This window comes from Chelonia mydas, chromosome 19 (genome assembly GCF_015237465.2).
Source record: "Chelonia mydas isolate rCheMyd1 chromosome 19, rCheMyd1.pri.v2, whole genome shotgun sequence".
Lineage (NCBI taxonomy): Eukaryota > Metazoa > Chordata > Testudines > Cheloniidae > Chelonia > Chelonia mydas.
In genome coordinates, this window is record NC_051259.2 from 10,479,571 (window position 1) to 10,492,254 (window position 12,684).

General features: G+C 47.1%; 1 protein-coding gene across 6 annotated transcripts in view; it reads left to right on the forward strand.

Annotated features, from left to right (window-relative positions):
* WDTC1 (WD and tetratricopeptide repeats 1) overlaps positions 1 to 12,684 on the forward strand; it is a 47,118-nt gene that overhangs the window by 21,503 nt on the left and 12,931 nt on the right. For all 6 annotated transcript variants that reach the window (XM_043532291.1, XM_037881547.2, XM_037881544.2 and 3 more), the window contains 7 exons: positions 1,163 to 1,350; positions 3,284 to 3,466; positions 3,798 to 3,892; positions 5,779 to 5,894; positions 7,458 to 7,533; positions 9,261 to 9,357; positions 10,616 to 10,789. In XM_043532291.1, coding sequence (XP_043388226.1) covers positions 1,163 to 1,350; positions 3,284 to 3,466; positions 3,798 to 3,892; positions 5,779 to 5,894; positions 7,458 to 7,533; positions 9,261 to 9,357; positions 10,616 to 10,789 — 929 coding nt within the window. The remainder of the gene's footprint in view (positions 1 to 1,162; positions 1,351 to 3,283; positions 3,467 to 3,797; positions 3,893 to 5,778; positions 5,895 to 7,457; positions 7,534 to 9,260; positions 9,358 to 10,615; positions 10,790 to 12,684) is intronic.

Here is a 12,684-nt window from a genome sequence, read left to right on the forward strand (position 1 = left end):
TTAGGAAAAGTTATATTAGATGTAGTATTCTGCATCTGTCTATGCAGTTCTCTGATTTTGGCCACATATCATATAAATACTGGCAGTGGTGGTTATATCAATCCAGGTGGGAAAAAAATGCCTTAGAGAGAACTGCGTTGTATGTCAAATTGTTAGAGACTTGTACAGCAAGCAGATGCAAGGAACGTACGTAATTACAGAAGGTTACTCCACATGCAAAGAGAAAGGATGATCCAGTGGTTAGGGTGCTAGCCTGGGACTCAGGAGACCTATGTTCAGTTCCCTGCTCCAGCACAGACATTCTGTGGGGCCTTGGGCAAATGATTTAGTCTCTCAGGTCTGCCTCAGTTTCTCCATTTTACAGATGGGGATAATAGCATTTCCTTACCTCAGTGCGGGTACTGTGAGGAATAAAGATTGAGAGGTGCTCCATTATTACATTAGTGAGCACCATATAAGAACCTTACATAGCTCTCTGGCCACGTGGCTTTGATTGCTACTCTGCTGTTGTTGGGAGTGGCTTACGTTTCTCTTACATCTCCCTGTGAAGTCTTTAAATGGAGGAAGAACTTGTTTTCAAACAATCCCTCCTTATTGAAGGAAAACTGGAGGCTGGTCACTTGTGTCATGCTGAGCACAAGCAGTGGTAGCCAGAGTTGGGACTGCATGCAGAGCCCTACAATCTAGACTCAGTCTGACCTTCTCCGTAAATGCTGCAAGAAGGCAAGAGTTGCTTTGCCTGTTGCAAATAAGAATGACCTGCTATCAGACAAGCTTTGATTTCCCAGCCGGGAGCCCCTGTTTTATTGCATTATTGCCTGTAGTGATCCCAGCTCTTTCAGGATGTAACTGTAACTACAGCAGCTTGTTGCAAAGGGAGATGCAGCAGCGGCTAGGCTATAACTAAGGTTGGATGACTGTAAATGGCAGTTGAAATGTCTGAAGCTCGTCCAGGTTTGAATCTCTGTTCTTCCTTCTTTGTGGAGGGATAGCTCAGTGGTTTGAGCATTGGCCTGCTAAACCAAGGGTTGTGAGTTCAATCCCTGAGGGGGCCATTTAGGGATCGGGGCAAAAATTGGGGATTGGTCCTGCTTTGAGCAGGGGGTTGGACTAGATGACCTGCTGAGGTCCCTTCCAACCCTGATATTCTATGATTCCACAGTTCTTGCCACATTCAGGGGATCGGATCCTCCTCACAGGAGCTGCAGACTCCAAGGTGCATGTTCATGACTTGACTGTCAAGGAAACCATCCACATGTTTGGTGACCACACCAACAGGGTCAAGCGTATTGCCACGGCTCCTATGTGGCCCAACACTTTCTGGAGCGCAGCAGAGGATGGGCTAATCAGGTAAAAAGCTTTGGTGCTTGTTCAGGGGAGTAGCTCTTGGTGCTGTGAGAGACCTTTTATCGGAGTAGTCTTGCTTGAATGGTCACTGACACCCTTAGTTCGCTCAGTTCCCTGCCCCTTCCTGTTGGGTTGGCACAGTTCAGTTAATAAATGAAGGGGAACTTTGGTTCACTGGTTTGACTATTACAGACCTTGTCTGTCTGCTTCTTGTGACTTTATTTATTATTTGTATAGCCATAGCGCCTAGGAGCCCTAGTCACTGACCAGGACTCCATTGTGGTAGGCGCTGTACTCAGAACAAAAAGTTGGTCCTGCCCCACAGAGATTACAATCTAAGTATAAGACAGATGGATGCGGACAGGGATGGAGGGGGTACAAGGAAGCCGTGAGGCAATATTGGTGTTAGGGCAGTGGTCTCAGCACACCAGCCGCTAATGGTTGTCAAGTTTTTGGTAGGCCTCGTGGCAAAGGAGAGTTTTGAGGAGGGATTTGAAGGGTGGCTAATGAGGTAGCTTCTTGGATGTTTCTGGGGAACTCCTCCCAACCATGAGGGGCAACGCAGGATGGGAAACTGCAAAAGTTGCTTGTTTGAAAAGTTAACTGGGCAATGGAGGCTGGTATTGTGGGCCAATTAGTGGTGAGTGTTGACAGCTAAATGGTGAATGAGAGAGAAGTGGGGTGGGATTGATTGAGAAGAACCTTGAAAGTGAAGATACTCGGGGCTTGTTTACACTGGCACTTCATAGTGCTGCAACTTTCTCCCTCAGGTGTGGAAAAAACACCCTCTTGAGTGATGCAAGTTTCAGCACTGTAACGTGCCAGTATAGACAGTGCACCAGGGCTGGGAGCTACGCCCCTCATGGAGGTGGCTTTTTTTTTTTTTTAAGAGCGCTGGGAGCGCTCTCTCCCAGTGCTGTGCCGTGACTACACAAGCCACGTTAAAGCCCTTGGCTTATGTTTTGAGTTAAAGAAAGGGGAGGCAGTGGAGGGATGCAGAGAGGGGTGATATGACTGGCTAGTAAAATTATCTTTGCAGCGGCATTCTGAATGGACATGAGTGGGGCAAGGTTGCATTTGTCAAGGGCAGCAAGAAGGATGAGCACTCGGAATCGAGTTTTAGCTGTGTGGATATGAGAGGCCATATCTTAGGTTTTTAATATTTTATATTACTGTAGTGCCTAGATGCCAACAGGTTAAGGCCCTGTTGTGTTAGGAGCTGTACACATATATAGTGAGAAAATTCCTGCCCCAAAGAGCTTGGTCTAGTCTCTTCCCCCCCCCCCCCCCCCCCCCAAAAAAAAAAAAAAAAAAAAAAACAACAAAAACCTGAATGGTTCAGCTTGAAATAAAGGGCATCTTTTCATAAATAGAGGAAATGGGGAGGGCATTTCCTGTTACAGAAAATGAGAGATGAGAAAAGAACAGTCCTATCTCCATCAGAAGGAGCAGAGGAAGGCAGATGCAATGTCCTGTGAGATTCCTCTCCAGAACCCTCATTAAGACTCTAGAACAACTAAAGATACTACCCTCAAAGAATTTATTTATTCCAGGCTTAATACTGGACCCTGGGTGTGTGGTAGGTCAAGACTCAGAGTTCTTGTTGGTGCTAAATAAATTCCCATGTAATACAGACTTGTCAGTAGAAAACGTTGGTTATTCTGGTGTCAAGGCTTAGCTCATAAAATCAAGGAGCTCCCAGTAGACCTGGGACACTAGAAGCATTAGTGTGACTGGAGGCGAAGGGTGTCCTCTTTCCTCCTCAGACACCAGCCAGTCCTCTGTAAAATCTAGGTCACTATTTAGCAGGAATAACATGGCGGTATCTGAATTCTTCCTCTGCTTTCCATGGTGATCAAGCTAAACTCCCTTCTGTTGCTATGTTGGTTCTTCCTGGGCACTGGTTAAGTAACTCTCTCTCCCTTCTGCCTTGTAGACAGTATGATCTGCGAGAGAACAGCAAACGCTCAGAAGTCCTGATAGACCTGACTGAATACTGTGGGCAGCTGGTGGAGGCTAAGTGCCTCACTGTCAACCCCCAGGATAACAATTACCTAGCGGTGGGAGCCAGTGGGCCCTTCGTACGGCTCTATGACATACGCATGATCCACAACCACAGGTAATGGCCACCATCGCTCGTAGGACCTTCTCGACAGGGAAGTGAGTAACACGAGACCTGAAAGAGGCCTTGCATGGTGGGAATGGGGCATCCAGAGGAGCTGGCGATCATCCTTCTCAGCTGTGCAATGGTACTAAGTTTTCTTCCCCCAGCATCCTTTACACACAGGTAAGTGGAACTGCTTAGCACTCTTGTGGTGACTTGGGGCAGGTTTGCAATTGCTCAACTGTCCCACATTCTTTCTTTGCAAGTAAGAAAGTATATCTCAGGGCAGGTTGAACTCAGGCAGTTAAGTGTTTGTAATCATAAAACCACTTTCCTTTCTGGCTAGAAAAAGCATGAAGCAGAATCCCTCGGCGGGAGTCCACACGTTCTGTGACCGGCAGAAACCGCTTCCGGATGGTGCAGCGCAGTACTACGTGGCAGGTACAATTACTGTCCTGATATGACCATTATTTCTATCTGGCAGTGTCTAGGAGCTAGGGTAGCAGGGGGCAAACTATGGCCTGCAGGCCACATCCAGCCCACTGGCTGATTTAATCCGGCCCTCAAGCTCTTGCTGGGGAGCAGGATCTGATCAGGGTTCACTGCGCGTGCCATAGCTCCACGCGGCTCCCGGAAGCAGTGGCATGTCCCCCCTCCGGCTCCTACATTTAGGGACAGCCAAGGGGCTCTGTGCACTGCCCCAGCCCCAAGTGTCACCCCCACAGCTCCCATTGGCCAGGAACTATGGCCAATGGAAGCTGCAGAGGTGGCACCTGCGAATGGGGCAGCGTGCAGAGGCGCCTGGCCACACCTCCACGCAGGAGCCAGAGGGGGAGACATGCCACTGCTTCCGGGAGCTGCTTGAGGTAAGCGCCGCCCACAGCCTGCACTCCGAGCCCCTCCCGTGCCCCAACCACCTGCCCCAGCCTAGAGCCCCCTCCCGCAACTTGAACGCCTCACTTCTGGCCCCACCCCAGAGCCCTCACCTCCTCCTGTACCCCAACCCCAATTCTGTGAGCATTCATGGCCTGCCATACAATTTCCATACCCAGATGTATCCCTCAGGCCAAAAAGTTTGCCCACCCTTGAACCAGGGTCACTGATCAAATGCAGCACCAGAAAAAACCCAGTCCCTGCCCAGGAGAGCTTACAATCTGTTGCATGTGCCTCCAGGCCTCACCGGTTACTATGTTGTGAAAACCAGGATTGTCCTGCTCTGCTATCCTGCAAGGCTATAAAATACTGATGCATTAATTAACCTGGGGGGGGGGACGGACTGGATAAATGTAGATTTCCCCCCCCCCCTCACTTCTGGGTTGAGTTCACACCTGACATAGATTGCTAAAGAACTGGGTCTACTGATGTATGTTGGCTGGCCTACATCACAGCTGTCCCCTTGTAGTCGGCTTCATTGCGGAGTCAAGAACTGAATAAACCACAGAGACTATAAACTTTCCTCTCAAGGGGGAAGCATTTGTGGTCCAATGTGAGGGGAAACTTGGCTTCATTCAGTACCTGTCTTGTGGAGAAATGGGCACCTGTTTTTCTGTGCCCTTCACTAGCACTAATCACTCTGGTTTTTTGTTTTTGTTTTTTTTCCCCCAAAGTCCCTAATATAGATTGGTCTGAACCACTGCACTGAAACGGAGGTAAATGCTACAAGTCTGACTGGGAAACGAATCCATTAAAAAGGATCAGAATTGTGCCCTGGAAAGCCTTATTTATAATAAGGTCCCACCATAGGGTCCCTTTAATGTTCTTAATCCTCCTGTGTTGGCCATTCAGTCCTTCTCCGGTCTATCTGAAGCAAGAGAACCCATGTGTGGGCTGAGCAATTAATGCACAATGTGTTCAAGAAGCCGATATTCTGCTGTGCCAATGAGCCAAGACACGGAAACATTATTAGAGAGCTGAAAAATAATGAAGTTCAAATGGAGTCTTTCACTGGAGTCAGCCACTGGGATTCATGGATCACTGGAGCTTCAGGATATTCTCACTGAAGCAGTTTTTGGCTGCCTTTTGGATCCTAGCTGGACTGCAAACACCAGTCTTCGGGGGCTGATTCCTTTATACCTGGGCATAGTCATGCAAAAGGGCTTCTTTAAGTTTGAGGGCAAGTCTTCCTGCCTTGGGTTAGAGCCCCTCAGAGACTCATGTAAAGACTTATTATATACAGCAATAGAAAACTGAGAAATAGCTTGGAATGTGACTGCATTTCATTCATGTGCTCTCTTTCAGCAGTCTCCCTCAACATGTGATGGCCAGTGTGGAGCAGAAGATATTGAGGGCTACCAGTTAAGCAAGTAAACTGTCTTTCTCCTCTGCAGGGCACCTCCCAGTGAAGCTACCGGACTACAACAACCGGCTGAGAGTTCTAGTAGCCACGTACGTCACCTTCAGTCCAGATGGCACGGAGCTGTTGGTCAATATGGGAGGGGAACAGGTAGGATGCTAACTGAAGTTCAGGAATAAGAGCTTTACATAAGACTGTATTAGCTGGGTCATGATGTCTTGACTCACCCATATATTATTCTACAGAGTTTATCATGCCTTGAGCAATTTGTGTGTGTCTGTAATACACTTTGATTCAAGTGACTGTTGTGTCAGGGATGTAATTGTTACACTCTTACATCAGAGGTCAGCGTAATGTTAAATTTGAGTAGCATTTTCACTTTGGTTTTGCAGTTGACATTTGCTTATCAGGAAGAGTTGCAGAAATTGTTTCATGACTGCCCTGGGAATGAGTTGCTTTAGGAAACCTGCATGAATTCCTATACTGACACCTCTGGCTAGTTCTATAGTAGAATCTAGTGGAGGAAGAGCTGTCTTTTTCTATAAGAAAAGGAGTACTTGTGGCACCTTAGAGACTCACAAATTTATTTGAGCATAAGCTTTCGTGAGCTACAGCTCACTTCATCGGATGCATGAAAGCATATGCTCCGATGAAGTGAGCTGTAGCTCACGAAAGCTTATGCTCAAATTGGTTAGTCTCTAAGGTGCCACAAGTACTCTTTTTTTTTTTTTTTTTTCTTTTTGCGACTACAGACTAACACGGCTGTTACTCTTTTCCTGTAGAGACAATGGCTTGCACCTGGGATGTTTGACAGGTTTCAGTCTAAGCATTAGGTCTTTGTAACGCCTATTGTGAATCTCTTCCTGGTAGAAATCAACTGCGAATCGAGGGCTGGTTTAGATTGCAGTGAGACAAGTAAATCCTGTTGGCAGAGCTAACTTCTAAGGGTTAGAGGGAACTTTCCTTGTGGGCAGGTTATTCCATAGCCATTCTCTGCACCTTCCTCTCAAGCATCAGATGATGTCACTTTGAGAGAGAGTATTGGGCTAGATGGACCTGGAGTCTGATCTGGGCTGGCAGTTCTTATGCCAAGGCACTCTTGCCCAAGGGCTTTGCGGGACAGAATTCTGGGCTTCTCTAGAAGAAGGGAGTCTTCCTTTGCTTAAAGATGGTTTTCCCTCAGTCTAGTGTGACCCACTTGCTTCCCATTCTCCGCTGCTAATTGTTTACAATCAGGTCATGAACCCAAGGACAAAAATGGTTCAGTAACCTGTTTGTACAGGCTGAAGTAAAATTTGTAGGTTGTGTGCACGGTGGGTTGTTTTTGTTGGGTTTTTTTAACCCTATTAACATTGTAACTGGAACTTTTGCCTTTACTAACGATTCAGTCACCGGTCAATTCTTGCTTATGTAGTATGTTTGGTATCAAGGGGGCTTTATCGCCCTTAGCTTAGTAGGACAGATGTCTCATTTCTCAGCACCGTTCTTTCTGAACTTCTTACCTTGTCCCAGTGCTGGTACTGCTGCCCGTTGTCTCCTTGCTCTGTGTGTGTGTGTGTGAATAACATTCTATCAAACTCGGTAATACTGTAGATGGAAAGCAAAGCAGTTGGCTGGGTGGGTGTTCTATCCTGCTCATCACCATGGTATCACTGGCTGTGCGTTCAGTCCTTGGTGTGTCTCTCTCTCTCTCTCTCTCCCATTGCCTTGTAGGTCTACTTGTTTGACCTGACTTACAAACAGCGGCCGTACACTTTTCTCCTGCCAAAGAAGTGCCACTCTTCAGGGGGTAAGTGTGCTGCTGTATGGGAAGTGAGAGCAAAGCCCAGTGCGATTCCGCTTTCCAGCGTGAAATCTGAGCTGAGTGGGGAACTAGAAAAGTGAGTGAGGGCAGCACAGTAGCAAGGCTATTTCTGCAGTGCTGTTAATGCTCTGACTTCCAAAACCCTTCGACCGAGCAATAAAACAGGTGTCTCAGGGTAGAAGGAACTGAAATACCAAAAGGTGTGTGGGGAAAGGGGTTCTTAAAACTGTGCATAAGGAGTAAGGGAGGACTTAACGGCTTCAAACAATATCAATATGAGACTGCTGGTCTTCCTTTTCTTCCCTACCCAAAGGTACCTCAAACAACTGAGCTGTGGTGCCTGGAGAGTGGAGAGACTGAATCGTCTCATTCCTTAGCACTACTGCCTGCCCTCTGCTGCACTTGTAACAAACCAACTCCACCCTGTCAGGGAACAGAAAATTGAGGCAAAGGCTATGCTATGGCAGACTGCCAGGAGAGGGCACCTATACATGTGGTGGAGTGTGTGTGTGTGTGTGTGTCTCCCTCCAACCTTTTGGCAGTCCCGGGGCAGTCTGTACTGTGGCACGGAGCCTTCCCAGCCTTGTTTAGCCTCCATACTTGTAGGGGTGTTGGTCAGTCTCTCACTCTCACTCCTGTGATATCAGTTGGTTGCTGCTCCTGTATGCAACTAAACTACTCAGGCAAGTTGGCCAGGGAGCAGAAACTAAAAGAGGATCATTTAGTACTCAGGTAACCCTTAGGACCGCTAGCCAAGCGGAAAACATCTGCGGAGAGGACCGCTAGAAGTGAGTGCAGGACTGGGAGCTAGGCGATCATGAGTTCTAATCCAAGTTCAGACATAAATTCCCCTCTGCGACTTTAGTGATGTCCCTCCCTAGCCCATTTTCCCTACCCCTAATGTGAGGCAAGTGTTCTTCTTTCCGTATTTGTGATAGCTTCTAAAATGGGAAGGTGAAGAGTTAAAAGCATCAGGTGTGGTGGTGGTGGCTGTTTTGCTCTTTGCTTCCAAAGGGTTAATGGTGATGAGACTTTATCGCGTGCCTTAAAAGGATCTGAAAGCGAACATCCCTAGATAGGAGCCCAGACAGGATTCCAATCCCCTTGCTTTCTTCTCTTGCTTTTCAGTCAGCATCCACCTTCCTTAGCTCTACAATGTTTTGCTTTAACTTAATTTCAGTGTGTCCTAGTCACTTATTAAAAAGGTAAGGATGTCTGGGGGTGGGGGGTGTAGTTCATTGTAGCTGACGTAGCCATTCTATAAACTTAAAACCTCTACTAACCTGAGGAAAATACAGTGGGTCATGGCTTGTGCCCAGGCCCAGTCTGTTGAAGGTGATACTGAATGCCCTTCGCATGGTCTTCCATTTTCTGTGGGAATGGGGAGGCGGGAGAAGATTGGAGAAGCTGTAGGTGTATTCAGCTTTCTTGCTTGGGAGACCTGTTGTGGTGGATCCTGCAGAGTATTTGTAGCTGATGTCCGAGGGGGCAGCGAACCCTGCCAAATGTGTATACCTCCATATACCTTGAGGTAGGAACCAGACTCACTGAAGTCTGTGGAGTTGTAGCTACTTACCTCTGGTCTGAATTGGGCTCCTGCTAGCCTGACTTTGTGTTGGTGGAATAGGAAGCCCAACCCCACAGAGGAGAGTCTGTGTAATCCATTGCAGGATTTTACTCTTCAATTTACTGAGTTTTTTACAACCCCCCAGAAGTGCAGAATGGAAAGACATCAACCAATGGAGTGTCAAACGGCATCCATCTCCACAGCAACGGATTCAGATTGTCTGAGGGAAGAACACATATCAGGTGAGGTGACAAATTTGTTTGGATTTTGTCTCTGTGCCTCTGTGCCCTGTGCTCCCAGTGAGACCTGAAGCTGCTGATTGAGGTGTGAAATGGAATTCTTCTTCACTTACTAACGCAAAGATTACCCATGAAGCTTTGTTCTGGGATTCCCTCAGCTGCTGGTAGTAAATGGGCTGCAAACTGGAGCCAGGTTAGGCCAAGAGCATGATGGGGAAATCCTGGCCATCAGGATCTTTCTTCTTTTATGGATGTATTGAATTATTGCTGATTAAATCCACAACTGCCTGTCATGCGTGGAAACTGACCTCCTTTACTTATCCATAGCACAGTCTCTCCTTCTAAGCTGAAGGGAGTGCCTTTGTGGGGGTGGAAAAAAAGATGACTGTCTCCATGCCCCATGGTGCCCTTCTCCCCTTTTGTGGCAAAGGGATCCATTGTGATCTGGGCACCTGTTGGCTGTGAGATGATTTGACAGCCTCAGTTCACAGATCCCAGGACAGTCCTTGGATGGTCATGACTCAGTTGTGATCATCTTGGCCTGGATTTGAACTGGTGACCGGGTTGAATGGCTCTTTGCCATTACCAGCATCTACTCTACTTTTCCCTTTTTAAAAGGACTAAGTGTAGTTGGGGAAGCAGAGGCAGACGTGAAGTTGAACATGTCTGTTTTTTTGGGGGGTTCCACTAGCTTAAGGTGCTAATTCATCAGAAATCTTTGAAATGTCAAGAGACTTAGTGCAGCCATGTGAGCTAGCTTATTTGACTCTTTAAAAAATTGTGTAACTGAATGCAGATTTAAAACCGATTTAAAAGAAATATTGTTTACACCACACAACCTGTGGAACTTGCCGCTGCAAGGTATCTCTGAAGCAAAGAGATACGAGTAGAATTCAGTGAAGAGTTAAGCCCTTCACACAGATAATAAAAGCACCTATTGTTACATTACTTAGTGTTAAAAAAGATGGGAGTTTTCATGCTCCAGGGCATAAGCCAACTCCTAGCTAACAGGGCTTCTAAAGAAACTTCCCTAAGATCAGGTTATTCCATTATGTGGCTTCTTGTACCTTTGTGAAGCATCTGGTATTGGCCACTGTCAGATACTGGACAAGATGGACCCTTAGTATGACTGGGGTGGGCTCTATTCCTTTGTTTTTCAGTGTAATGGAATTCTTCTATTAGACTTTCAACAATTTGGTCTAGTTAAATCTCTTCAGTGTTACCATAGTGATTGTAACCCCACACCTGTCTATCCCTGCAGTCCCCAGATTGAGCTGCCTCCATATCTGGAAAAAATTAAGCAGCAAGCCAATGAGGCATTTGCATGCCAGCAGTGGACTCAAGCCATCCAACTGTACAGCAGAGCAGTTCAGAAAGCACCCAACAACGCCATGCTGTATGGAAACAGAGCCGCTGCCTACATGAAGCGCAAGTGGTAAGTAAGCTGGACACCTTTTGTGGAAGGCTAACGAAATGAGTGTGCTGTCAAACGTAGCGTACCACAGGGTTTGGGCATCAGTACTGCTAAGTATACAAAGTTATGGGCTCCAGACTTGGGTGTGACCCCACAAAGTTCCTTTCTCTTGGGCCCCATTGCTTGGGCTCCTAGCCACATTTGTGCAGAGTGGGGCTCATCTAATAGGATAAAACCTACTGAAGGATACCGTAAAACGTAGAATCACAGAATTGTGTATGTTAGAGACTGGTTACAGATGGTGTCTGGTCATGAGATGCTGTTACTAACTCACTTCATTGCTCGCTGATACACTCTCTGTAGCTTTCTGTTTCTTTATAACGTTAGAAAAAGTCTATAAAAAATCCATGTCTCTCAAGCAGCATCCGTAGCCCTGTGATCTGGTATAGGGAACGTTCCAGTGGAAGGGCTTGTAGACATTCATCCCCTGACTAGGTAGTGGTTCTACTGCTCATCTGGTTCAATCCTTGTTACGTTCCTGAAAGCCTAAGACCCCCTGCAGGTCGGTTGTAACTGCTCCTACTGCTAGCTTAATCCAAATCACCACCACTGGCAGATCTACCCAGAGCACATCTAATGTGAGGTGTATTAATTCTCATACTACCTGGACTAGCCACGTCCTGCCATACTGGAAACTACCTGGGATCCTTTCAGTAACACTGCAGGATTATGGTTAATTTTTGGGCGCTGTCGAAGGCTGCGTCTGGCACACTGCTGAATGCATACTGCTAGGATCTGCAACAGTTAATGTCCCTTCTGACAACAGCCAGAGCTGCTCACACAAAATATGGCAAAGCTGTTTTAGGCGCATGTGTGCGGGCGCGCACTCACTCTCTCTCATATAATCTCAGGGTTGGAAGGGACCTCAGGAGGTCATCTACTCCAACCCCCTGCTCAAAGCAGGACCAATCCCCAATTAAATCATCCCAGCCAGGGCTTTGTCAAGCCTGACCTTAAAAACCTCTAAGGAAGGAGATTCCACCACCTCCCTAGGTAATGCATTCCAGAGTTTCACCACCCTCCTAGTGAAAAAGTTTTTCCTAATATCCAACCTAAATCTCCCCCACTGCAACTTGAGACCATTACTCCTTGTTCTGTCATCAGCTACCACTGAGAACAGTCTAGAACCATCCTCTTTGGAACCCCCTTTCAGGTAGTTGAAAGCAGCTATCAAATCCCCCCTCATTCTTCTCTTGCGTAGACTAAACATCCCCAGTTCCCTCAGCCTCTCCTCATAAGTCATGTGTTCCAGTCCCCTAATCATTTTTGTTGCCCTCCGCTGGACGTTTTCCAATTTTTCCACATCCTTCTTGTAGTGTGGGGCCCAAAACTGGGCACAGTACTCCAGATGAGGCCTCACCAGTGTCGAATAGAGGGGAACGATCACATCCCTCGATCTGCTGGCAGTGCCCCTACTTATACATCCCAAAATGCCATTGGCCTTCTTGGCAACAAGGGCACACTGTTGACTCATATCCAGCTTCTCGTCCACTGTAACCCCTAGGTCCTTTTCTGCAGAACTGCTGCCGAGCCATTCAGTCCCTAGTTTGTAGCGGTGCATTGGATTCTTCCGTCCTAAGTGCAGGACTCTGCACTTGTCCTTGTTGAACCTCATCAGATTTCTTTTGGCCCAATCCTCCAATTTGTCGAGGGCCCTCTGTATCCTATCCCTACCCTCCAGCGTATTTACCTCTCCTCCCAGTTTAGTGTCATCAGCAAACATGCTGAGGGTGCAATCCACACCATCCTCCAGATCATTTATGAAGATATTGAACAAAACCGGCCCCAGGATCGACCCTTGGGGCATTCCACTTGATACCGGCTGCCAACTAAACATGGAGCCATTGATCACTACC